At 40.7% G+C, this 27,489-nt stretch overlaps 1 protein-coding gene across 1 annotated transcript; it reads left to right on the top strand.

Moving 5' to 3' along the window:
* Positions 1 to 73: 73 nt before the first annotated feature.
* On the top strand, positions 74 to 26,700 carry STARD7 (StAR related lipid transfer domain containing 7). The gene is made up of 8 exons (XM_045446989.1): positions 74 to 393; positions 9,803 to 10,011; positions 10,577 to 10,626; positions 12,111 to 12,221; positions 12,302 to 12,384; positions 12,830 to 12,929; positions 22,317 to 22,401; positions 23,252 to 26,700. The coding sequence occupies exons 1-8, from the start codon at positions 74 to 76 to the stop codon at positions 23,434 to 23,436; spliced, it is 1,143 nt and encodes a 380-aa protein (XP_045302945.1). The 3' UTR covers positions 23,437 to 26,700.
* The last annotated feature ends 789 nt before the right edge of the window (positions 26,701 to 27,489 follow it).

Below are 27,489 nucleotides of genomic sequence, written 5' to 3'. Positions count from 1 at the left end.
AGTTCGCCTCCGGGCGCGCAGCGGGCGCCGAGGGGTGGGGCAAGAGGGTCTGGGCGGGGCGCGCGTCGGCGGCATGTTCCTGCGGAGGCCGCGGGCCCTGGCCGCCTGGCTAGCGGGCGCGGCGGCGGCGGGACGCGCGGGGGCGCGGGGCGGGGGCCTGCTAGCCCTGCTGGCCAATCAGTGCCGCTTCGTGACGGGCCTGCGTGTGCGGCGCGCGCAGCAGATCGCGCAGCTGTACGGCCGCCTCTACTCGGAGACCTCGCGCCGCGTCCTTCTCGGCCGCCTCTGGCGCCGGCTGCGCGGCCGCCCTGGCCATGCCTCTGCCTTGATGGCGGCGCTCGCTGGCGCGTTCGTGTGGGACGAGGAGAGGATCCAGGAGGAGGAGTTGCAGAGGTGAGTCCGGAGACGAGGTCGTTCGGTCCGGTTGGCTGGCGCGGGTCAGATTGGGAGATCGGCACGTCGATCCTCGGGGCCTGCCTTTTTTTCGGTCAGTGTGTCCGGTTTACCCGGTGGTACTTGAAGTGACGATGCAGTAACTTGATCCTGTTTTAGCACACCATGTTTTTTTTATTGTCTTTCTGTGCTAATTTCATTTGTCTGGCTAGAAATAACGAAATGCAGATTGGTGTAGGTGGGAAGACTTCGAATAGGGAGCATCACGCCAAAGAAATAACGTTGTAAAAAACAAATTAGGTCTTGAAGGCATGTAACCCATTGGTTCACGTAATCTTTAATTCTTCCAAAAAGGTGCAAATTCAATGCAGGTTTCAAATTTGACCTAAGGATATGTAATTTACAAAATTACTGCATTCCAAATGGGATTTCGTGAGAAATGCCAGGAGAGCTCTTTTGCTGCTGTGACAGAATTATGAGGCTGGAAAGGCTTTTGGCTTCTCAAACCAGTAGCCCAGCCATTTTAATCTGCAAAAATTAGGTCAGTTTTTTGCTGCTTTAACTACAACTTAGGGAATAGTGTTTCATTAGGCTCTGAAGTTATGCTGTCATCATCATCAAAATTTCTGGGTGAAAAATGCAGTACCATTGGTTGAATTTGATAATCTGTGGTTCTGAATCTTAATCCTTATAGTTTTCAACTAATGTCATGGGGAAGCCTTGATTTAGCTCTTGCTTTACAGTATCTTTGTATTTTCCTTTTTTTAGTAAACTTTTTTTTTTTTAAGTTTATTTATTTTGAGAGAGAGCATAAGTGGGAGAGGAACAGAGAAAAAGGGAGAGAGAGGGAGAGAATCCCAAGCAGGATCCGAAGTGTCAGCGCAGAGCCCACAACCGTGAGATAATGACCTGAGCCGAAATCAGAGTCCAGATGCTTAACCAACTGACCCACGCAGGCGCCCCTCTGTATTTTCCTTTTAACAGATATCCCCTCTCTCCCTCCATCCCCTAAATTTTTGTTTCCCTGTAAATCTTTACAAAATTAGGTGGTTGGCCCTAGGCTATGGTTTTGATCCCTGCATTACTATGATATACATATAGAAAACTTACTAGTTACTAAATATCCACCTTGAGGATATAAATGCAATTGAAAATCTTAATCTTATTCACAAAAATGTTAAGATACGAAAGCATGATAGGTTGCTTGCTTAGTTTCTGTTAGTATTCTTGTGCAACTTCTCAGTCTCAGGTATGGGAAATAAAATGACTTATGGGAGGAAAACCTTTGTATTAAGAAATTATCAATTAACTGTTTGAATTTTCGTTTTCTTTTTGATGATGAAATACCCATGTTCCCCAGTAGTCAAGTTTGAGAGGAAAATTCCCAGTTGGATCTATTAAGGAAAGACAGGAAAACCAGAAAAGGGCTACCTGGCGCAAAAGAGAGGGAGATGTTTTGGGATGGGAATTGAATAGCATTGGGGGCCTGGGTGGTAGATGACGTTCTTTGGCTTATTTCATGTGTTTTTACGGACAATCTGTCCTGGAGCCTTTGTTTAGTAGGCCTCCCATTAGGAGCTAGAGAGGAAAACAAGATAAAAAATGCATGTGGTAAACATTTGAGTCAGTAGTCACTACCCACTGTAGCAGAAAGAGACCAGTTGATGACCAGGCCCTGTATTTGTACCATTTCCCTTCTCTTTGAGCTGTCTGTGAAACCCGGGGGCATTTGAAACACTCTTGGTTCTAATCCAGCTCCTGAAGAGGTATTGCCCTCTGTTAACCCACTTGCGAATTTCATAGGCTTAGGTGAAGGCCAGTCAGAACACTTAAGGTCCTTTCTGATTCTCCAGAGTTGTTCTAGTAAAGACCTTCGTTTAACAATTTGTTTTCTAGTTCATGCTTGAATTCAGTCATATACCTAAAATTTGATGAAGGTGTCCATTTTGAGAACTAAAAAAATGTTTGTTACCTTGCTAGGGAGACGAATAGTAACGCTGTTCAACTATATGCTGATTGTACGGTGGTTCTATAGGTTTCTTATGTTTCTAATATCTTGTCATATATTTTATTTAATGAAATATTCTGGGTTCAGGTGAACATTTTTTGTTTGTCGTTTAAGTATTTTATTTGCTTTAAAGGAGGCACTGCTGAGGTTCTTATAGCTAGTTTGGAACATCTTAGATTTTGTTTGTTCTAGTGAAATGATTTTGGGTGGCTTCCATAATGGAGCGCGGTTGAATGTGCCTCAGGACAAGTGCATTTTTTTCATTGTTAATGGAAGAAGAGCATGATTGTCCCATGGCCCCTAAATCACAGCATTTGGTTCTTCTGTGCTGTTTTTGTACCAACTTGTGCTGGTACTCTTTGAATGTATGCTTTAAACGTGGCGTGTGTTTTTTCTTATGTTACTTGAGTCTCCGTTCAGAATGAAAAGGAATAACCTGGCTTTCAATTCTTCTATGCTTGAGAACATCTTAACAAATAGAATCTCATTTATTTAGCAACAGCAAGAAAATTTGAGAAATGGAGTAACGTGTACAAAGTGACTCTGGCACACTGATGGGCACCAGGTGTAGAAATCAGGTCTTTTAATGCTTGGTCTAGTATTCTTACCCAGTGGCTTCAATTAAACAAATCAAACAAAATAAATTTCAATCATTGTTTTTGGTACTAGCTGGCATTCTGTGAGCCCAGGACAGATCTTATGGAAAAATACAGTAGTAATTTTTTATTGCTTTGGAACATTAAAAAAAAAAATTACAAGAACAAAAGGAGGAAGGAAGTTAAGAAATATGAAAGGCTAGGGGAAAATGTTCTATTAACCCCTCCTCCTGTTAAAAAAGTTACAGTCCATTGCTCCAGAAATTTGAGTAAATAAGTGCCAGTAAAATTTCATAAAGAAATTGTTTAGTTTCCCTCTTTTATCTCAGGGCATTTAGAATAATTGTAACTTTTGTTACATTGTTTTGTGTATTATTAATTAGATAAATGACCAACGAAAGGTCCTTCATCTTTTTTGCCACTGTCACTTGAAGATTTTTTGCTGGCATACCCTTCTTAGATCATCAGAACTACATTAAACCTGACTTGAAATTTTTTACATTGTCTTCATTATTTTACCATTAACCAGTTGGCCCAGAATTGCAGTGAGCTAGCTGATGTTTTGTTATTTGTAGATGTGTTGTCTCGTAACAGTTGTACTTGAAAGTTTCTAACTTTGACCGTAATTTGTAATTTGAGGAAGGGATTATGTGAATTGAGGCAGTTGTTTTACTGAAATTACTAACTTCGGGATGGCTTTATTTGAATCATTTTGGGCCCTTATATCAAACTCTATACTGGGGCAGGACTTACATGGCCAAACCTGGTTGTACTTATTACTCTGTTTTAATAGTTTTATGTCTTCATTTTCTTTCTATACCTCTCAATCCATATTGAAATGACTTTAGTTTTGGAGAAAGGTAAGCATTGGCTGTCTTTTTCTTAATCCTTTTACTAATCTGCTGGTTCTGTTACTATTTTGGGAATAATCTCTTTTGTCCTTTCTTCTTATTACCTGTTTAAGTCTCTTAGATAGCAAGGTTTAGACACTCACCCTGTCCAAACAGGATTTGGCACAGCAGGCTAAAGAGATGTATGGCGAGAGGTTTTCCTTCCTCCACATACAGGATAGTGACTGACTTTGAACACCTGTGTGCTGCTAATGATGTCTGTCATGTCAGCATTTAGAAGTTGAGACCCTTCAGGGGCGCCTAGGTGTCTCAGTCCGTTAAGCGACTGACTTTGGCTCAGGTCATGATCTCACAGTTTGTGGGTTTGGGCCCCACATCGAGCTCTGGCTCAGAGCCTGTAGCCTGCTTCTGATTCTGTGTCTTCCTCTCTCTCTGCCCTTCCCTCTGCTTGCAGTCTGCCTCTCTCTCTCAAAAATAAATAAACATTAAAAAAAAAAAAAAAAAAAAAGAAGTTGAGACCCTTCACATATTGTTGAATCTGTGGACAAGAATCATTTGCATTTTCATGTCACAGTCTTGTGCCAGCATTCAGATTGTGCTATTTCAAGTATGAATGTCAGGCCTTCACAAGACATTTCTCTCCCCCTCTGGGGACTTGGTCTCATAATTTTAATCAAGGTCACCTAGTGGCCTTTAATTATATAGGAGAGGTTGATAAAGCAATGGGTCAGAAGCTCTGTACCACCTTAGAAGGCCATTAAAAGTATTGCCTATAGTCATATAATTTTCTTAAAACCTTACTATGTAATTTTATGAGCCTCTGATGAAGTTTTAATAAGACATTCCTCCCCTTCTTCATTATGTGATAAGAATGACATTCAAGGGTGGTGCTTAATTTTTACTGAAGAATGCTTTACTAGTCCTGAAAAGTGTCATAATTGGTGCTGTGTGATGCCTGAATTGTTCTCTGAGCCAGTCTGGTTCTGGTTTTGCTTTTGCTTTTTTCTCTGAAAGATCTTACTGTATAAAGTTCCTTTCCTATTTCTATATGTGTTTGTAGTGGTAGCAGTGAATCCTGTTTTGCAATTTTTAATTCAAATTAAAACTTTTTAAAAATGGTTAAACTTTTTTCATCAGAACATCAGTATAAATTGTACTGGCTAGGGTTCTTGGTTGCAAACAGAGGTGATATTGGTTAACTTAAGCCAAAGGGATTAATCAGAAAGATATTAGGTCACTCAGGGCATTGACAAGAAGACCAGAGTACAGGTTGGCCAAGAGAACAGCCAAGACTTGCTGTAGGAATAATCAATCTCCTTAGGGTACTAGTGCTGATTTTGTTTCCCCTAGGTTGGTTGCACTGCTGGACTCTCAACTCCTTCAAGATCACTGAGAATAATCTCCAAAAGATCCCATGCCTTGTATTATTTCCTCAAGATTCACATCCTCTACCAGAAGTCTCTAATTAACCTCCTTTAAGTTAGGTGCTGTACTCCAACTGCTAGGGCTTGAAAGAGGGCTATATCCCACCTATTTTGGGATTCTCATTGAAGCCCAAAGTTTAAAATCCAGAGAAATGGAATTTTACAGCTAATAGAAACCTTCAAGAAATAATGTCCTAACATTACAGGTAGAAAAAGGGAGGGATTTACAGGTAAAATGACTTGGCATAAGTGAGGACTGGAACACAGGTGTTTACAGTCACCATCACTTTGGGTTGCTCTAAACTTTTAATCTTGGACCACTAGTATAACTTTGAATTTTTGGCTTTTAAAGTAATGTGTTGATATAATCTTTTAATAAGAATTTGAATCATTGAGGCCTGCTTTCATATATATACTCCATTTATTCAGTAAACATTGGAGTGTTTGATGTTTACTAGGTACTTCTAGATGCTGGGAATACAGACATGAAAGACTGATTTGGGGACATTAGGGAATTCATAGTTTAGTAAAGAGGAGGCATGTATAAAGATAGATTAATTATAATATGATATATGGCTGTAGAGGAATAAAAGTAAAAGAATATGGTTACTCTGCCTGGAAGTTGACCTTGAACGGTGTGTTTTTTTGAAGGTTGAAGAAGAGTGGGCATTTCAGACAGTCTGTCAGTAGTTGATGTCTTCTTCAGTCTTGAATAACAGAAGAGTTGTACATGATGCAGACAGCCAGCAATCTTTCTTTCCATGGGCTATTTAAACGTTAAGGCGAAAATATAAGCCATGTTTTAAAAAACTATTATAAAATGTTTCAGATGTATAAAAAGACTTTAACATGAATGTTACAAATACAGTTATATTTAAGAAAGAAAATAAGATGCCATTAAAGACTTCTCTGTACTCTTGTCCAGTTGAAATCTCCCCTGTCACCCAGATTTTCTATCTCAGTTTGTTGTATTTCATTCCCATCTGTGTCTTTATACATAGGCATATGTTCCTAAATAATATATAATGGAACATAGAAGGTTATATGGTATTATCTTGGATGTTTTAAAGCTTCATGTAGTTCTGAACAAAATACTAACAAACTGAATCCAACAACATATAAAAAGGGACATGAAGTAGTGGGTTTTATTCCAGGAAAGTAAGGTTAGTTCATCAAATAAAAATCAGTTTAATACATCGCGTTAATAAAGGCTAAAAAACCACATGATCATCTCAGTACAGGCAGAAAAGCATTTTGACAGTCCAACCTCCTCTCATGATAAAAAATCATTCAACAACTAGGAATAGAAGGAAACTTCCTCAACTTGATTAAGGGCATCTACAAAAGACATAGCTAGCAGCATAGTTTAATGGTGAGGGACTGAAAGGTTTTCTCTTAAGATCAGGAATAAGAAAAGTATGTCTGCTCTCACCACTTCTGTTCAACATTGTACTGTTCAACAACATTTTTTTCTAAACTGCGAAAGATCATTGCAAGAATTTTTAAAACATATAAATGGGCAGATAAGCTGTGTTCATGGAATCGAAGATGATTGTGAAGATAGCAATACTAGTCAAACTGATCTATAAATTCAATACAATCCTCATCAAAGTCTTAATTAGTACACTATTTTGTGCAATTTGACAAGCTGATCCTGATACTCATATGGAAATGAAAAAGACCCAGAATGGTCAAAACAGTTTTGAAAAAGGAGGACAAAGTTGGAGGACTCTCTCTTCCTGATTTGAAAACTTATTACCAAGCTATAGTAATTAAGATGATATGGGGGGTGCTTGGGTGGCTTAGTCAGTTAAACATTGGACTCTCGGGGCGCCTGGGTGGCTCAGTCGGTTAAGTGTCCGACGTCGGCTCAGGTCAGGATCTCACGGTTTGTGAGTTTGAAACCCGTGTCGGGCCCTGTGCTGACAGCTCAGAGCCTGGAGCCCACTTTGGATTCTCCCACTCTCTCTGCCCCTCCCCCACTCGCACTCTGTCTCCATCTCTCAAAAATGAATAAATGTTAAAAAAAAAATTAAAACAAAACATTGGACTCTTGATTTCAGCTCAGATCACCACCTCACAGTTGTGGGAATGAGCGCCGTGTTGGGCTCCACACTGCGTGTGGAGCCACTTGGGATTCTCTCTCTCACTCTCCTTTTCCCTTTGCCTCAAACCCATTTACCCTCTCTCTTAAATAAATAAATATTAAAAAACATATATGGTACTGGCATAAGGATGGATAAATAAATTGTTGGAATAAAATGGAGAGTTTTAGAAATAAACCCTTATATTTATGGCCAGTTGATTTTCAAAAAAAGTGCCAGACAATTCAGTGAGGAAAGAATAGTCTTCAGATGGGTCTGGGACAACTGGAGAGGCACATTCTAAATAATGAATTTAGACCCCCTGCCTCATACCATACACAAAAATTAACTCAAAATGGATCAAAGTGTAAACTAATACTAAAACTCTTTTTAATACTAAAACTCTTAGACGAAAATATAGGCATGAGTCCTTATGACTTTGGATTAGGCAGTGATGGTTTCTTAGCTGTAACTCCAAAAACACAGGCAATCAAAGAAAAAATAGGTGAATTGGATTTCATCAAAATTAAAAACTTTTGCGCATCAAAGGTCACTACTGAAAAGATAACCCAAAGCAATGGACAAAATAGAAATTATATCTGATAAGGGACTGTTATTGAGAGTATATAGAAGAACTCTTACATTTCAACAATAAAAAAATGCAATAAAATAACAGTTTAAAAATAGGCAAAGGGGCGCCTGGGTGGCTCAGTTGGTTAAGTGTCTGACTTTTTTTTTTTTTTTTAACGTTTATTTTTGAGAGACCGAGTGCGAGTGGGGGAGGGACACATGGAATCCGAAACAAGCTCCAGCTCTGAGCTGTCAGCACAGAGCCCGAAGCAGCCTTGAACTCAGGAACTATGAGATCATGACCTGAGCCAAAGTCAGACGCTTAACCAACTGAGTCACCCAGGTGCCCCCAAATGTCCGACTCTTGATTTCGGGTCACGTCATGATCCCAGGGTTCCTGAGATCAAGTCCTATGTAGGGCTTTGGGCTGACAGTACGGAGCCTGCTTGGGACACTCTCTTTCTCTCTCTCTCTCTCTCTCTCTCTCTCTCTCTCTCTCTGCCCCGCCCCCACATGCGGTGCATATGTGCTCTTTCTCTCAAACATTTAAAAATAGGCGAAGAGTTCCATAGCTGTTTCTCCAAAGAAGATACGCAAATGGCCAATAAGCACTTGAAAATATGCTTAGCATCATTAGGCCTTGGGGAAATATAAATCAAAGACCATAATGAGATATGCTTCTCACACCCACTAGGATTGCTAGAACCATGAAGATAGACAATAACAAGTGTTGGCAAGGATGTGAAGCAGTTGGAACCCTCATACATTGTTGGTATGAATATAAAAATGGTGCAGCTGCTTTGGAAAATAATTGGGCAGTTTCTCAAAAGGTTAAACATAGAGTTGCCATGACCCAGCAAATTCGATCCTAGGAATCTACCCAAGAGAACTGAAAGCTGTGTAGAACTGTGTCTACATGAAAACTTGTACACAACTGTTTATAGCATTATTATTTATAACCGCCAAAAAGTAGAAACTTACTTAAGTGCCCATCACCTGATGAATGGATAAACAAAATGTGATGTATCATTCAATGAAATAGAAGTATTCAGCCAAAAAAGAGGGGAACAAAGTACACCATGAATGAAACTTGAAATTATGCTGAGTGGAGGGGCGCCTGGGTGGCTCAGTCGGTTAAGCATCCTACTTGAGCTCAGGTCATGATCTCGTGGTTTGTGGGTTTGAGCCCCACATCGGGCTCCATGCTGACAGCTCAGAGCCTGGAGCCTGCTTCAGATTCTGTGTTTCCCCTCTGTCTCTGCCCCTCCCTCCCTCTCTCTCTGTCAAAAATAAACATTAAAAAATTCATAAGAAAATATGCTGAGTGGAAGAAGCAAGACACAAGGGACTATATATTGTATAGTCTTTATATTAATTGTCCAAAATAGACAAGTTCATAGAGATGGAAAATAGATGAGTGGTTGTGAGAGGTTATGGGAGTAAGTGACTGCCAATGGGTATAGTTTTTTGGGGGGATGATGAAAAGGTTTTGGAATTAGTGGTAATGGTTACACAACCTTGTGACTATACTAAAAAACATTGAATTATATGCTATAAAATGATGATTCTTCTGGAATGTGAATTATATTTTTAAAAGAGGAGGAAAAATATGTAATTATATAAGTTTTTATAATCAACCCTTTGAGGTAGGTGCTGTTATTATCCCCATTTTACAGATTAAGAATACAGACTGGTCAAGTAATTTAATGTTTTGGTGAATGAATGTTGGACTGGGATTCAAACTCAGGAAGTCAGGTTTTTATTCATTTTATACTGCTTTAAACCCACACCTTTCTTACACAAGTCATTGTGTGGACATTTCATTTCACAGGTTAATTACAACCACCTGCACCGTTCCTTTTGTTTTTCTTTGCAGATCCATTGATGAGATGAAGCGGTTGGAGGAAATGTCACATGTGTTTCAGCGCTCTGGAGTTGAACGCCACCCTTCAGAACCAAAATCCCAGACAGAAGGGAATGAAGATTTAGGGGGCAAAGAGCAGCCATGGGAAATGGTGATGGATAAGAAACACTTTAAGCTGTGGCGGCGCCCTATTACAGGCACTCACCTTTACCAGTACAGAGGTGAGCCCAGCTTGGCTGCCTTGTGTGTTCCATGGTTGCCCAGGTGTGCAGGACTTTTGTTCCTCATCCTCTCTAAACTGTTCTTTTCTGATTCTTGATCAGAAAATTTACCATGGTTTCTTGTTTTTGTTTTGCCTCTCCCAGATGACAAGTATCTCATTGTCTTCATTGCTATACTTTGCTGTAGGTTGTCTTTGTCTTACTTTGCTGTCCCAATATGATAATCTAGTTTTTGAATCTGCCTTTTATTTTTCTATAGCAAATGTTTTTTTGTTGTTGTTGATGTTTATTTATGGGGGGGGAGGGGCAGAGAGGGAGTGAGAGAATCCCAAGCCGGCTCCGCTGTGTCAGCACAGAGCCCCATGTGGGCTCCATCTCAGGAACCCTGGAGTCATGACCTGAGCTGAAATTAAGAGTCGCCTAACTGACTGAGCCACCCAGGTGCTCCTGAATCTGCCTTTAAGATCTGTCTGTACTCTATAATTGGAATGCAGTTAAGTGATAGGAATAAGGCAAGTGATGGGGATGTGGCATTAATCCCTTATTCTTTGTTATGTCATTCTAGTTTTTGGAACCTACACAGATGTGACACCCCGGCAGTTCTTCAACGTTCAGGTGAGTAAATTTTTCTTCCCAGATTTGGAGCTTCTAAGCCTGGAAATCCACTGCAAACTGTCCACATGAATAATTTCTTTAACTCCGAAGACATTGGCTTCAGTACATCTGTCTATTTTTGTATCCTTCTCCTGTCAAATAGCATCTAGGTAGACATTGGACTTACTCTTTGTCCAAGGGGAGGAGACTGATTCTATCCTCTTACAGGGCTGTTGGGAAGATCAATTAGAGGAATGTAATTGAATGTTTTTAGTATTTTATAAGGCGTTACAGTTATTTTTCCTAAACAATTTAAGGGTAAGTTACATATGTGTCCCTTTATTCCGAAATCCTTCAGTGTGTATTTCCTAAAACTAGACATATTCTCCTAACTGTGGTGCCATTATGAAAGTCTCTAAATTTAACATTGATGCAGCTCTTATACTCTTTTTTTTTTTTTTTTTGCAACTCTTCTACTCTTGTTTGTATTCCAGTTTTTATCTATTGACCCGATAATGTTCTTTACAGCATTTTCCTCTTGAGTGCAGATCCAATCAGGATTTAGTAATGTGGAATATTGCCACAGTGAAGCTATTTATTTAGTAAAGATGAAGAGTATTCAAAGACTTCTTTCTTCCTTGGGTGGAAATGTACGAAAAGGGGAGGTGGGATCACCTAGAGTTGTATAAAAAATTTTTTTTCCTTCTTGGATTTTTCACTGTTTATCAGGCTTTCAGTAACTAATTAATGATTATAACACTCACTAATAATATGCAAGTGCACACTTCCCCCCAAACACTGAATTTTGTTAATTTATATGGAGTTTTTGTTGAGTTTGGATGTGTATGATATGTCTTATTTTGAAATTCCCTAGTTAGAAGTGATGCTAGAAATTTAAAAATACACTGCCTGCTTTTCTTTTTGTGAAGTGTTGCTCATACTTTTGGGCTTTTTGTCTGTTTAAATCTTTAAAAATTTGTTTTACCCTTGTACATTTGTATGTCACTATCTATTAAATTTTCCCTAAACGTGTCTATCACAATATTTTTTTCTTATATTTTCCTTTGCTTTGCCTTTTTTAAAAAAAATTTATTTTTGAGAGAGAGAGAGAGAGCGAGCGGGGAGGGGCAGAGAGAGGATCTGAAATAGGCTCCATGCAGTCAGTGCAGAGCCTAATGTGGGGCTCGACCCCATGAACTATGAGATCATGACCTGAGCCAAAATCAAGAGTTGGTTGCTTAACTGACTGAGCCCCCCAGGTGCCCCTGTGCTTTGCCTTTCTTTAGTAAGATTCACTTTCAAGGTAATGCTATTGGCCTATAAGAAAGGATTTTGAAAGACTTGTCTAAAATAAACACAGCTGTGTTTTTCATACTTTGCCACTTTTAGGTCAGGTTTCCATTTCAGAATAAGATCCTTGGGTCAGAGGTCCAAGCATCTGGAAAAGTCTTCTGCAGCTTTGTTTTGAATTTCTTCGGTCTTGACAGTCTCTTCTCTTTCTACAGCTGGATACAGAGTATAGAAAAAAGTGGGATGCCCTGGTAATCAAGCTGGAAGTGATTGAGAGGGATGTGGTTAGTGGTTCTGAGGTTCTTCACTGGGTAACCCATTTTCCTGTGAGTATTTTCGTTACTATTTTTACTTTTATCACATCCATGTGAGGCAGAACACTAATTCTGCCTATTCTTTCCTTTAGTATCCAATGTATTCCCGGGATTATGTTTATGTTCGACGGTATAGCGTGGATCAGGAAAACAACGTGATGGTGTTGGTGTCACGGTATGTGTGGTTACTTGTGGCTCCTCCTGAGATCCTTTAGCTGTGTCCTTCATAGATGTCTGGTGGGAGTTTGCATGGTCTTGTTGTTAATAGGGGTGCTGCTAGGACCCCATCCATCCCAGCTAGAACACGAGTGGGCTTTGACTGGTGACAGTCTAGGAAGATAGAAGGGATGTAAGCTTTTCATTAAACCATTTCTTTAACCTTAATATTGATAATTAGAAAAATAAGTGCTTTTTTCTTCAACACAAAGGTTACAAAGCCTAGGAATCACCAAGGAAACTCACTTTGTTTTTAGAACTTAGTTTGTATTCATTCATCTTGGTGACTCTCTGTTTTATTTTAAAAATTAGAGTCAGCTTTTTAGATTTTCCCCTTAACTTTAGCTCTTACGCTGTTTTGTATGTAAACATTACTGAGTTTCCTTAACTTTTCTCCTTACCAGTGCTGTGGAGCACCCTAGTGTTCCAGAGTCTCCAGAATTTGTAAGGGTCAGATCGTATGAATCCCAGATGGTTATCCGTCCCCACAAGTCATTTGATGAGGTGAGTTTTACATCATCCGAGAGATGATGTGCAGCTGCTATGGAATTTTCTCAAGGAATGCCTTTTGTCTGAACTGGGAAGGGCAATGGTTCTCAAACTTGGCGTGCATCAGAGTCCACTGGAGCTTGTTAACATACAGTGCTGGGGTATGGCCCAAGAATTCTCATTTTTAAGAGGTCCCAATGTGATACTACTGGTTTGAGAACCATTGCTGTAGGGTGATAACACCTGGAAGATCCTCCAGGACAAAGTTCTGATGACCCACGATTCCTCTTTGTATGAGAGACAGGAGAAGACAACGGCCTGTTAGTGGCATCTTTAGGAACTGAAGGAGCATCTTTTCCATCAAAATTTCACCACAATGGGCAAAACATTTGAAACCTTTCTGGATTTCTGTTTCCCTATCTGTAAAATGAGAGGGTTAAAATAATGTTCTCAGCTTTCTTTAAAATCTGTGACCTTTCTTTGAGAAGAATTTTTTTTTCAACGTAGGGAATTGCTTTTTTTTTTTTTTTTTTGTCAAATCTATTGAGTTTACTACGTATTGATTCCACTGGTTGCTGGTTTTAGTTGTATTTCACTTTACAATTAAAGGCTTTGTTTCTTTCCATTACTTTTATTTTTGAGCTGGATGAACTGTGTGTTAGTATGGTTTTGTTTTCAACAAGTTGTTCTATTTATACTGCCTGACGTGGGACTTTAAATATGACAGAAATGGTTCACTTCAGTTAATGTGGTGATTGACTCTTTTTAACTGGGAGATCTGTGTGTTTACTTGTATACTATTTTTAGAACAGTATTTTTCAAACAGATTGCTACCCATTAGTGGAAGACAAAATTACTTTAGTGCATTAGACCAGCTAAAAAAAAAGAAAAGAAAAAATATACGGAGTAGAAATCATCTGAGTGTAAGCATATTTCATGAGACTTGTTTAGGTACATAAGGATGTATGAATGTGTGTGTATGAGGCTGAGAGAGAACTGGTTGCAGTGTAAAAAGTTTACTTACAGTGTGTTGTAGTTAAAAAGTCCTTTAGAACTTTAGAAAATAGAAAAGAAGTAGTAAGGCTACTTAGTGTCCATGGCTAGTTGCCTTTAGGAAGGGGAGCCTGGGTCAGGCTGGAGACCGTGTGGGAGACAGACTTAGGTCTCACTCTTTTCCTTTAAAATTTTAACCTTGCCCCCCATATATTTCCTATTGGAAAAAAACTGACTTGAGTTCCAGCATTGCTACCTTTAGAAACCATGACCATGAAATAGCCAAGGCATCGTTTAGCACCTAGCCGAGTGTGTTGTATCTAGCAGGGGCCCAGTAAATAATTTCTTTCAGTTGGGGTGGGGGAACAATAGAAATTATCTATATAATTCTTTTAGTATATTGGTGGCAAGCTCTTATGAAAAAGGTAAGATTTGGGGCGCCTGGGTGGCGCAGTCGGTTAAGCATCCAACTTCAGCCAGGTCACGATCTCGCGGTCCGTGAGTTCCAGCCCCGCGTCAGGCTCTGGGCTGATGGCTCAGAGCCTGGAGCCTGTTTCCGATTCTGTGTCTCCCTCTCTCTCTGCCCCTCCCCCGTTCATGCTCTGTCTCTCTCTGTCCCAAAAATAAATAAACGTTGGAAAAAAAAAAAATTAAAAAAAAAAAAAAAAGAAAAAGGTAAGATTTGAGTGGGGTCTCTTGAAAAGGCAGACTGGATAGAGGAAAACAGGAAGCGCCCTGGGGGCAGACACGACATGATTTATCAAAGACAAAGACAAAAATGAGCCATGAATAGGTTCAGAGACTCACCACTTAGAAAGGAAAGTTGAGATTAGGGAGGAGTGATAAGTTAACATTGACCATGTAGATAGAATACTTGAAAACCAGGCAGCTGCATTTTGGACTTGGCAGATGGAAAATAGATCCTTGAGCCAAGGTATGGTGTTTTATTTGTTTTACTTTTATATACATTTCAAATTTTCCCTAATTAAAAGATAAAGAAGTAGAAAGAATCATGTTGATGAACCTTCTGTGTCCATCCCCAGCTCCAACAGTGATCAACTCATGGACAAACTTATCTATATCCTTTCTTGTCCCTTTTCCTGCTCTCCTGATTATTTTGAAACAGTTTCTTGCTTTACTAAAGAAGAACCCATAGAAGAATTCTTCTATAGATATTTCAGTATTTATCTCAAAAAGAAAAAACATTTTTGAAAATATAACCTCAGGGTCATAATAATCCCTAATATCAAATAATCTAGTTAGTGTTCATATTTTCCTGATGGTCCATGAATTTTTTTGTAGTTGGTTTATTTGAATCAGGACTCAGTTGGTTAAGCGTCTTACTCTTGATTGTGGCTCAGGTCATGATCTCCCAGTTGTGAAATGAAGCCCTGCATCAGACTCCGTGCTGGGCATGGAGCCTGCTTTAAAAAAAAAAAAAAAAAAAAAAAAAGTTTGGGCACCTGGGTGGTGGCTCAGTTGGTTAAGTGTTGAGTCTTGGTCTTGGTTTTGGTTTTGGTTGAGTCTTTGGTTTCTGTCTCTATCTCTCTCAAAATAAAAAAAATAAATTAAAAAAAAAGTAAATATCTTTTTTTTTTTTCTTATTTATTTTGAGAGAGCACGAGCTGGGAGGGTCAGAGAGGATCCCAAGCAGGCTCTTTGCTGTCAGTGTGGAGCCTGGCACAGGGCTTGAACTCATGAACCGTGAGATCATGACCTGAGCTGAAATCAAGAGTCGATGCTTGAGCCACCCAGGTGTGCCAAAAGATAATTTTTTTTTTTTTTTTTAATGTTCATTCGCTTTTTGAGAGACAGAGTGTGAGCAGGGCAGGGGGCAGAGAGAGAGGGAGACATGGAATCAGAAGCAGGCTCCAGGCTCTGAGCTGTCAGCACAGAGCCTGACGTGGGGCTTGAACTCACAGACTGTGAGGTCATGACCTGAGCTGAAGTCGGACACTCAACCGACTGAGCCACCCAGGCTCTCCCAAAAGATAAAATTCTTGAAGGAAAAAAAATATGATTCAGACTCTAGACATTTGAAATTTGTTCATATTATCTCTTGAGTCTTTTGAAGTCAGTATGTTTCCCCTCTTTTTTTTTGTTTTGTTTTGTTTTGTTTTGTTTTTTGTTTCTTCTTGTTGTTGTTGTTTTGCAATTATATTTGTTGAAGAAGCAGGGTTTTTTTGTCCTGGATCTTGATGATTGTATTTCCATAGTATCATTTAATGTGTTCCTCTGTCCCTGTCCCCTGCCTGTATTTCCTGGGTATTGGTAGTTACTGTTCAAACCTCAGGCTTGAACAGATTCAGGTTGGTTGGTTGTTTTGGGCAAGACCACTGTATCAGAAGGCCAGTTGATGACTGTTTCTTTCTTTGTGAATTTAGAAATGATTGGTGATTATGGCTCAGATCCGTTACTTCATTAGGGGTATAACAAATTGCTGGTTTTGTAATTCCTTTATTTTTCTTCATTTATTTCCACTTATTAATTGAAATACATTAAGGTAATTTTCCTCACCAACTGTTTGGTTTTCTATAGTGCACATAGGAAAGGGAAGTAAGAGAAATGGTTGATTTGTTCCTTTATTTATGAGTTTCAAAATAATGCATTGGTCCTTTCAACCAGGGATCCTCCAAAGGTAAAGTTTTTATTTTTTTGTTATAGACAAATACCATTAGTCTTTGCTGTAGAAGAACTGATAGAAGACTTCTAATGCTATTTTAGTTTTTTGGTTTTTTTTTTTTTTTTTAATTTAAATCCAAGTTAGTTAACATATAGTGTAATAATGATTTCAGGAATAGAAGTTAATGATTCATCACTTACATATAACACCCAGGGCGCATCCCAGCAAGTGTCCACCTTAATGCCCCTTGCTCATTTAGCCCATACCTCCCACCTAGCACCCTGCCAGCAACCCCCAGTTTGTTCTCTGTATTTAAGAGTCTCTTATGGTTTGTGTCCCTCTCTGTTTTTGTATTATTTTTAAAAAAAAAATTTTTTTTTTCAATGTTTATTTATTTTTGGGACAGAGAGAGACAGAGCATGAATGGGGGAGGGGCAGAGAGAGAGGGAGACACAGAATCGGAAACGGGCTCCAGGCTCCGAGCCATCAGCCCAGAGCCCGACGCGGGGCTCGAACTCACGGACCGCGAGATCGTGACCTGGCTGAAGTCGGACGCTTAACCGACTGCGCCACCCAGGCGCCCCAAGTTTTTGTATTATTTTTGCTTCTCTTGCCTTATGTTCATCTGTTTTGTATCTTAAATTCCGCATATGAGTAAAATCCTAGGCTATTTGGTTTTCTCTGCCTGATTTATTTCAAACAGCATAATACATTCTAGTTCCATCCACATTGTAGCAAATGGCAAGATTTCATTCTCTTTGATTGCCAGGTAATATTCCATTGTGTGTGTGTGTGTGTGTGTGTGTGTGTGTGTATCATAGCTTCTTTATTCATTAGTTGATGGACATTTGAGCTCTTTCCATACTTTGGCTATTGTTAATAGTGCTGCTATAAACATTGGGGTGCATGGCCCCCCTTCAAATCAGCACTCCCATATCTTTTGGGTAAATACGTAGTAGTGCAATTGCTGGGTTGTAGGTTCTATTTTAAATTTTTTGAGGACCCTCCACACTTTTCCAGAGTAACTACATCAGTTTGCATTCCTACCAGCAGTGCAAAAGGGTTCCCCTTTCTCCACATCCTTGCCAGCATCTGTTGTTGCCTGAATTATTAATTTTAGCCATTCTAAATGGTGTGAGGTGGTATCTCATTGTGGTTTTGATTTGTATTTTCCTGATGATGAGTAATGTTGAGCATTTTTTCATGTGTCTGTTAGCCATCTGGATGTCTTCTTTGGAGAAGCGTCTATTCATGTCTTTTGCCTATTTCTTCACTGGATTATTTGCTTTTTGGGTGTTGAGTTTGAGAAGTTCTTTATAGATTTTGAATATTAACTGTTTATCTGATCTGTTATCTGCAAATATCTTCTCCCATTCCATTGGTTACCTTTTAGTTTTGCTGATTGTTTCCTTCGCTGTGTAGAAGCTTTTTGTCTTGAGGATAGTAGCTATTTCAGTTTTTAAACATGTTTGGTTGGTTTTAACCTATTGCAGTTATTCTTTTTCTTTTTTTCAGTTTGTTTATTTTTGAGAGAGAGGTCGAGCAGGGGGGAGGGGCAGAGAGCGGGAGAGAGAGAGTCCGAAGCAGGCTCCAAGCTCTTAGCACAGAACCCAGTGTAGGGCTTGAACCCATGAACTGCAAGATCATGACCGGAGTTGAAATCAAGAGTTGGATGCTTAACTGACTGAGCCACCCAGGTGCCCCTACAATTATTGATGCTCAAATTTGTCCCAATTTTGGCCATTAGGGGCCTCATCTTCCTGGCTTGAATCCTTTTGACTTGACCTCAGGGGTTCTTTTGTTTTGTGCTGTTACAAGATATCCTAGGTTCATCTTGTATAGGTTTAGCTGTAAACCTGAAATTAGCATTTCTTTAGGGAGTCCTGGTTCCTTTTAAGAAAATGTCATTTAAATACCAGGCGTTGGGGGTGATGACTGGCTCAGTCAGTAGAGCGTGTGATTCTTGATCTCAGGGTTGTAAGTTCAAGCCCCCAGGTTTGGTATAGGGATTACTTGAAAATAAAATCTTTAAAAATAAATAACCAGAATTTGGTTTCTAGGAGTAATAGCTATTGGTTCGCTCATTGTTTTTAGGTCTTTTCAGAAGATAGAACTAAGTAATAAATTTTACTTGTTTGTTTTAAAGATAAATCTTAAATACATGCCAATACTTTTAATTCAAATTTCAGACTGGAGAGTTGTTTATTATTTTGTGTCTTACATCTATCATCTTTTCCCATGATGAGAAATTCAGTTCTTATCACTCCAAACATAACTACTCATTTGCTTTAACCTGAAATATACACAACAGCTTCAGAGTAATACCGCAAAGATCACCAATAATGTGATGATTTAAAATTTGTATATATATATATTTTTTTATCCTTAGGGTATGTACACAGGGTACAAAATAATTGAGTTTTAAAGTTACTTGAGAGGCACCTGGGTGGCTCAGTCAGCTAAGCATCCAAATTCGGCTTGGGTCATGATCTTGTGGTTTGTGGGTTTGAGCCCATGTCATCTCTCTGCTGTCAGTGTGAGCCCGATTTGGATCCTCTGTCCCTTTCTCCCTCTGCCCCTCCCCCACTCTCTCTCTCAAAAAATAAACATTAAAAAAAAGTTTTTTATTACGTTTCTTTATTTTTGAGAGGCAGAGAGAGGGCATGAGTGGGGGAGGGGCAGAGAGAGAGACACACACACAGAATTCAAAGCAGGCTCCAGGCTCTGAGCTGTCAGCCCCAGAGCCTGACGTGGGGCTCGAACCCATGAACCGTGAGATCATGACCTGACCCAAAGTCGGTCATTCAACCGACTGAGCCACCCAGGCGCCCCCAAAAATAAACACTTAAAGTTATTTGTTTTTTTTTTTTTTTTTTTTTTTTTTTAATTTTTTTTTCAACGTTTATTTATTTTTGGGACAGAGAGAGAGACAGAGCATGAACGGGGGAGGGGCAGAGAGAGAGGGAGACACAGAATTGGAAACAGGCTCCAGGCTCTGAGCCATCAGCCCAGAGCCCGACGCGGGGCTCGAACTCACAGACCGCGAGATCGTGACCTGGCTGAAGTCGGACGCTTAACCGACTGCGCCACCCAGGCGCCCCAACACTTAAAGTTATTTGAAATAGGTGTTCTCTTTGTGATTTTTCTTACTGACTCAGTTTGTAGTTGGGTTCCCTGTTTTCTACTTTACTTTTGATTTTTAGATACTGCTTTTTAAACTTAATTTTGTTTTATTAAATTATGAAAAAAATTTGTTTTTCCAAAGTGAAATTTATCAATAACTAGAGTGATTTTGCTTATATCCCTGTACCTTCCACCCAGTTCCTTCCTTCTTCTTATGGGTAATCATTGTTTTTGGTTTCCTTTTAAAACACAAGTAGTGGTGGATGAGAACCTGGGTCTCTTGACTTCTCAGCCCAAGTGTTTTATGGGAAGAATAAAGTCTTTTATATATATTAACTAATTTAGTCTTCTAACCAGCTTTGTGGTGGGTACTGTTACTGTTTCCACCGTACAGGTTTTACCTTTCCCTTCTCTTTACTTCCATAGTATTCGTCTGTATCTCTGTTACGGCATCTATTCTGTTAATTGAAAGCTCCTGAGGGCAGGGACTAGCACATTTTTGTTTATTCTGTCATACCCAGCACAGTGTCAATCACAGCAGACATTCAAATATGTATTGAGTAAATGAATAAAAGATTAAACAGTCCATTCAGGAAAAAAAAGAACTTTGGTGTAAAAGCATGGGAATTTAGGGGCACCTGGGTGGTTTAGTCAGCTGAGCATCCCACTTTGGCTCAGGTCATGATTTCATGGTTTGTGAGTTCAAGCCCTGCATCGGGCTCTCTGCTGTTGGAGCAGAGCCTGCTTGGGATCCTTTGTCTCCGTCTCTCTCTTCGCCTCCCCTGCTTGTGCTCGCTCGCTCTCTCTCTCTCTCAAAAATAAATACATAAACATTTAAAAAAATTGGTTTAAAAAAAAAAAAAACCATGGGAATTTAAAGTTGTAGTTCTACCACCTGGAGTTGTGGCCACTCTGCTTTAAAAAGTACAGACATAAGAGCACCTGGGTGGCTCAGTGGTTAAGTGTCTGACTTCAGGTCAGGTCATGATCTTACGGTTCCTGAGTTGGAGTCCCATGTCAGGCTCTCTGCTGTCAGCACAAAGCCTGCTTCAGATCCTCTCTGTGCCTCTCTCTCTGCCCCTCTCCTGCTCACGCATGTACTCTCTCTCTAAAAAAATAAACATTAAAGAAAAGTGCGACATAAGAGCGGTTATCTCTTACCCCTTTGGATGGAGTATGATCGGTTACTTTTCCTAGGATCAGGACACTTGTAAGTCTCCTTAATTTCCTGTCCTTCACTGGATTTAGGCAATGAGAGTGCTGAGCCAAAAAGAGTGGTGGGTGCAAGGGCCCTGCAGTCAGAATTCTGGGTTCATCTTGGCTGTCATTGAGTATGTGGGCAACCTTGAGCAAAGCTCCTTTTTGCTCAGTTTCCCCCCCTATAAAATGGGGTAACAGTGTCTACATTATAAGTTGAAATAGTTCCTGGCACACCATTAAGTGGTGTATAAAGGTTTGCTGGTAGTAGTAGCAGCAGCAGCAGCAGCAGTGTGGCAGAGTTTATATAATTTTAAAAATAATTTTTAAAAATTAAAAAAAATTTTTTACATGTATTTATTTTTGAGAGACAGAGCACAAGTGGGCGAGGGGCAGAGAGAGAAGGCGACACAGAATTCAAAGCAGGCTCCAGGCTCTGAGCTGTCAGCACAGAGCCTGATACGGGGCTCGAAAACTGTGAGATCATGACCTGAGCCGAAATTGGATGCTTAACCGACTGAGCCCCCCAAGCACCCCCGGGAGGTTTTTTTTAATGTTTATTCTTGAGAGAGAGACAGAGCACAAGTGGGGGAGGGGCAGAGAGAGGGAGACGTGGACTCCGAAGCAGGATCCAGCGTCCGAGCTGTCAGCACAAAGCCCGATGCAGGGCTAGAACCCATGAACCATGAGATTATGACCTGAGCCAAAGTCGGACACTTCACCAACTGAGCCACCCAGGCGCCCCAGAGTTTGTATCATTTTGATAAAGATTAGGACCTTTAAACATTTTGGGATATGTGTTGGGATTTTCAAGACCACTCCCAAAATTCACAGGAAGGACTCCTAGGACTCAGCATGTAATTGTACTCATGACTAAGATTCATTATATAGTCATGTAGTAAGGATACGCAGCTGGATCATAAGGGAAGAGACAGGCAGAGTCTGAAGGAATCCATGTGGAGGCTTCCTCTTGCTGTCTCCCGTGAAGGAGAGCACATTCTTCCAGCAACAAAAACATAGCAACAGGTATGTGATGTTTCTGCCCAGAGAAGCCCATTAGAGACTTAGCACCCAAGATTTTTATTCAGGGCTGGTCACATAGGGATCCTCTGCATAGCACATACCAAAATTCCAGATGTCCCCAGAAGGAAAACAGGTGTTTAGCGCAAACTGTATGATTGTTTGCACAAACAGACAAGACACACAGGGAGTCACCCTTACACTTAACTGTTGACTGGGAATACTCCGGGAGCCGAGTTCCCGGACACCACCCGAGGGCCAACCTTGTAGGGTGGCCCTTCTACGAATGGCAACCTCTGAGGTCTTCAGTATTAACGCTTTTCTGCGCAGGGTGAAAAATGACACTGTCTGCCCCAGAGTCCGATCATGATCATTCTGGGGTACTGGATAGGGAAGCTATGGTGGGTAATTCAGGTATCATTATTTTTGCTGTACTTCTTTTTCAGAATGGCTTTGACTACTTGTTGACCTACAGTGACAATCCCCAGACTGTGTTTCCTCGCTACTGCGTTAGTTGGATGGTTTCCAGTGGTGAGTGGGCACTTGTATACAGGGCCTGGAACCTGGGCTGAGCATTTTGTTTTTCTCTAGCTCTTAATGGCAAGCAAGATTAGTGCTTGTCTCATGGGAGCACTGTTGGAGAAATTAAATATCTTTCCTGGTCCATTCTTGAATACTATGAAGACATTGAAGCCTCCAGCTGGGGTTCAGAGGGATGAGAGTTAGGGAGTCCCTGAAAGCAACATGTGCCCAGAAGGGAGTTTTTAAGAACAGTTGCTTAGCTTTTATTCCTTAAATATGGACTGTGTATGTTAATGTGTTAACAGTTTTTTTTCTTTTTAGATAGTGTTGGAGGCCATACAGTCTGGTGGAAAAAATGTGGTAGTTATAGGACAGTAACCTTGAGAAAGGGGCTACCATGTATCTTGACAAAGGCTACATATCACAGCTGTAACTGTACCTTTTTCTTCCAATTCCTTGTTTTAAAAAGCATCCTCATGTGATTTTCTTTCTTTTGCTTCTCTGTAGGCAGCTTCTAATACCTCAGGGAGAGAATGGAGAGATTAGGTGTTTCTGTTTGATATTTGTCTAAATAAAATTGGCAGATAATTAGGCTATGCTACTGATAAGCGGTATTTTAATCACCTAAAAGCCTTATGCGGCTTGATCGGTACCCCTTTCCAAAGGATCTCCGAGGTCATGGATTGTTTTCACTTTGTATACATTTTAGGAGGCAGCTGTCACTCACAGGTTGTTGATTAGGCTGTGATCTCTATAAGAAAGGAATTGGCTCCCTACATGAAAGAAATAGGGCCTTCTAATTTTGAGCCTATTGTCGGTTTGTATTTCAGCCTACCCAGATTTTCCTCTCTCCCACCAGGCATGCCAGATTTCCTGGAGAAGCTGCACATGGCCACTCTGAAAGCCAAGAACATGGAGATCAAAGTAAAGGACTATATCTCATCTAAGCCTCTGGAAACGGGTAGTGAAGCCAAGGCTACCACCCCGTCTTCAGAGCGGAAGAATGAGGGTAGTTGTGGCCCTGCCCGGATCGAGTACGCTTGAAAGGTTTTGGGATAAGAAGGGACAGGCTGCTTTTAGCCCTGTCTCAGTTCCTTATCTGCTACAGAATGGGGACATGTATTAGAAAGCGTCTGCTGTAACCACCAGTGCAGGATGACTTAATAACTGGTGTCCAATTTCATTCAGAGCCCTTATTGCTCTTTATCAAAACAGGAGGGATCATCCATGAGGGCGTTGTCATATTCTCAGGCCAAGCATTTTGAAATTCAGTATCTCATTGAGCTAATCTGGAACAAACCTCTCACCTCAGGCCAGAAGGGGACAACTTCTTTTCGCTTCCTGAGTCGTTTCCTCTGCCAACATTCCAGTTCTCACCATCGGTTCTGCAGCGCTTGGGATTTCCTTCAGTTCTGAAGGTCCAGCTGGAAAGTACAGTTGGCCAGTTGAGTCTTCAATGAGGGGTCATTGGGAGTGCTCTTGGTAACAGTCCTAGTGTTGAATGGATGTGAACTATTGCTTGGCAGTGTAAGTGCCTTGTCCTCACCCTGCTTCTGTCTTTAGGGACATCAAGTTTGTACCAAGGAATTTCTGCCTCCCAAATACCACCCCATTGACTCGCCATCCCCCAAAGCAGTTTCCTTTGCATTGACCAGTTCTTCTCTATTCATGCCCTATATTAATTTGGATCATCGCCTCCTTCCTTAGTCCGTTTATCAAGAACACTGGGAAATGAATCCTTTCAGATGGTAGCTTTCTGTGTCATCAGTGTTTTGATAGGGTCAGTAGTGATGCTCAAAATATCACACTTTAGGTTTGGGGTTTTTTTTTTTTTTTTTTTTTTAACCTTTGTGTCACAACGTAGGAATTGGGAACTTGAGTAGGATTTCTCCATAGTCCTACTGTATAGAAAACACCAGTTTGATTCAGGCATTATTTTTCACACTTCAGGTTTGACTGGATGCTGAGGACTTGTCCATCTTGGAAGGCTAAAGGCAGAGGAATGGGGGTTGGGCCACTCCCTTGGAGCTCTCAGAGCTGTAGACAAGCTGTGTGAAGAAATAGATGTAATCTTGCCCCAAATACTGATATAATGGGGATGTGGTTTATGTGACCCTTTTGTTCCTCTGCAAAGTTTTTCCTCCTCTTTTCAGAGTTAAAACGAAAGCAAACTACACTGTTTGGGTACAGTCACAATCAGATGGTATCAGTTTGGCCTGGCTGATTTTGCTTATGGTCCTGCTGCAATCTGACAGAATAGGGATCAAGTTTTAGATACTCCCTTCTCTTTTTTCCGTAGAATTTAAACAGCTGGATTTTCCCCTTTTTTCCTACTTGGCTACCCTTTTGTGTTGTTGAAAAGGGGATCTAAGCCTCAGATTGACTCAAACCTCTGGACATTTTTGTTGCCTGTTAAGTTTTGTGCCAAGGAAATAACTGCCCCCGTGTTTCATGTCTAGCCTTCTCTGAGTCATTGGCAGAACAGAGAGATGTGTTGAGTATCTCCAGCTTCTTTTCGTTGATCATTTCTCTCTTCTCATCCCCAGGACTTCACAGAAGCCAGGGAAAAGCTCCCTGGGCTATGTCTGAACTTAGCGCCTGTGATTGTTGGGGCATGGATGGTGGTGTGGGCAAGAGTGTGTGAGTGCACAGGTGTTAAGGAGCTACGTGTTGCTCATGTTCCTATTTTTGGCAACTTGACCCTATACTTGGGGTCAGTCTGTACAGTTACTTATGTCATTGTAATGATTTCACTTCTAACTGTGACATTTTTATCAAATGTGTGAATAAATACATAAAGATTGGTACAAGAGTGTTTGTCTTTGGACATGTGGTGGTGGGAAATCTTGTATATTGGGCTTATGGTTTCTTCCTGATCAGAAAGTTGGAGTGTTTCTACTTAGGGTTGGCACATGGAAGCAGCAAGGTGTGGTCTGGGTAGGGGCTAACACAGAGCTAACCACCTTGCCTTGATTATGAGCCCTTTCCAGGTAGCCAGTTTGGCAAATGAAAACAAACCACCTATTTCCACTTCGTTGTCTTAATCTACTCACCATCTCCTTTGCTTTTAAGGAAGGATCAACTTGAGGAAACAGTGTTTGAGCTTTGCTGACAGTGAAACTTGGGAGGGAGCAAGGAAAGGAGGAAAGGATTTGAGGAAGCCAGGTCTAGTGCGGGAGGCAGACCGGGACTTTGGCTGGAGAGGGAGGGTGGTGAGTTCAAACCCCACTTGGCCTGGTGGGAAGTAGGGTCACACAAGCAGTTCTGCTAGAGTGTAAATTTGTTGCAAGGCGATGGATAGATCGGAGACACTTAAGAGCATAACGTGAATTTTGAGTTTATGTGTGATTCTGCCTGTGGGAAACACTATGTGAACACAAATGTACACCTGAACCATTAAGGCTCTTTTCTCCAAATTGTTCGGAGATAATCACTGGAAAGCCATCCCTGCTTGTAGACTACTTGTTAGGTGTTGTATGCTTATGGGTGCACATGTGTTTTTATAATCAGTTTGGAGAGTTGGTGACTCTGGCCTCCGCCCTGCTGCAGAGGCCCCTACACGTGGCATCCTTGACATCGTTCTCCACATTCTGCATTAACACTTCCACTGAGAAGCATTTGAGTTCTTAGAGAAAGCAACATTTCCATTGTTGGACAGTTCTAGCTTTCAGGAAGTCCTTTATGTTGAGACTAAATGTGCCACCTCAGCGTCTACCAGGATCAGTGGGTCAAGCCCTGTCTTTGGAACAACACAAGGAAAACATTTCCATGGGATAGTACTTCACATTCTTGAAGACAGTGCTCATGTGACCTTTACCCTTCCCCAGGTTTTCTGTTACTAGCAGCCTCAAAAATCCTTCCAACTCTTTATTATGAAAATGTTTGAAAAATTGAAAAATAATAAAACTTTGTATGCCCTCCCCCTACCTTTGCTGGTTGTTAACTTATTATGGTGTGTGCTTTGTCTTTATATATAAATACACTTTGCTGTGGACTGAACTGTCTCCCTAAAACTCACATGCTGAAAGTCCTTATACCCAATGTGATAGTATTGGAAATGGGGCCTTTGGGAGGTGATTTGAATGAGATGAGGTCATGAGGGTGGAACCCTCCATGAACGGATCTGTCCCCTTATGAGAAGAGACCCCAAAGGTTTGCTTGTTCTCCCGTTTCACCGTTGTGCAGACAACAAGGTAGCCTGGCAAGCAAGGGGAGAGTGTTCTCACCAGGAACAGGATTGGCCAGCATCTTGAGCTTGGACTTTTAACCTGCATAACTGTAAGAAATAAAGTTCTGTTGTTTAAGCTACCCGGTCTATGGTATTTTGTTCTGGTAGTCTGAGTAGAAGTTTTCATGACCATTTGAAAATAAGTTTCAAACATCATATTTCACCCCTAAACACTTGAGTATGCTTTTTTTTTTTTTTTTTTACAGTGATGTTCTTTGTAACCACACTAACCAGTAGCACAGAGAATGTAATATCTAATAACTCACTCCATATTAAAATTTCCCCAGTTGTTCCCCCCCCCCCCGCCAGTGACTTAACAGTACCTCCCCCAAATACAGGATCCAGTTAAATATCGAGTGTTGTGTTAGTCAGTAGCCAAGCAGCTAAGTCAACGGTAGCCTGCCCTTTGTCATGTAGCTTTCTGGGTGCTTCAGATGCAGTGCATTGGTTCTCAAACTCGAGCTTTGAAAACTCCGTGCCAGGATCTCACCCCAGACCCAATTACATTAGAATTGCTGAGGGTGTAAGTATGGAATGTTAAAGCAATCAGAAGGATTAAAAATAGGCTGCAATCTCCCTTGATCTGCACACTTCTAATCCAGGCAAAGGTGTCATTAACTTGTCACCAGTCTTGTCACACTGTTGGCTTGGGTTGGGCTTGGGATCAGCTAATAATAGCCACCATTACTGAGCACTCACGGTGCCGGATACCATGCTTCATGCATTCATGCAAGATCTCTAATCCTACCACAGCCCTGTGAGTATGTAGCTATCCTTGTATAAGCAAGGAAATGGCATCAGAGGTTAAGGAATCTTAAGGTTACACCAGAAGTGACAGCCAGGATGCAGACCTAGCTTTGACCTCTCCA

Source organism: Leopardus geoffroyi, chromosome A3 (genome assembly GCF_018350155.1).
Source record: "Leopardus geoffroyi isolate Oge1 chromosome A3, O.geoffroyi_Oge1_pat1.0, whole genome shotgun sequence".
Classification (NCBI taxonomy): domain Eukaryota; kingdom Metazoa; phylum Chordata; class Mammalia; order Carnivora; family Felidae; genus Leopardus; species Leopardus geoffroyi.
This window is presented reverse-complemented; position numbering and strand designations above follow the sequence as displayed.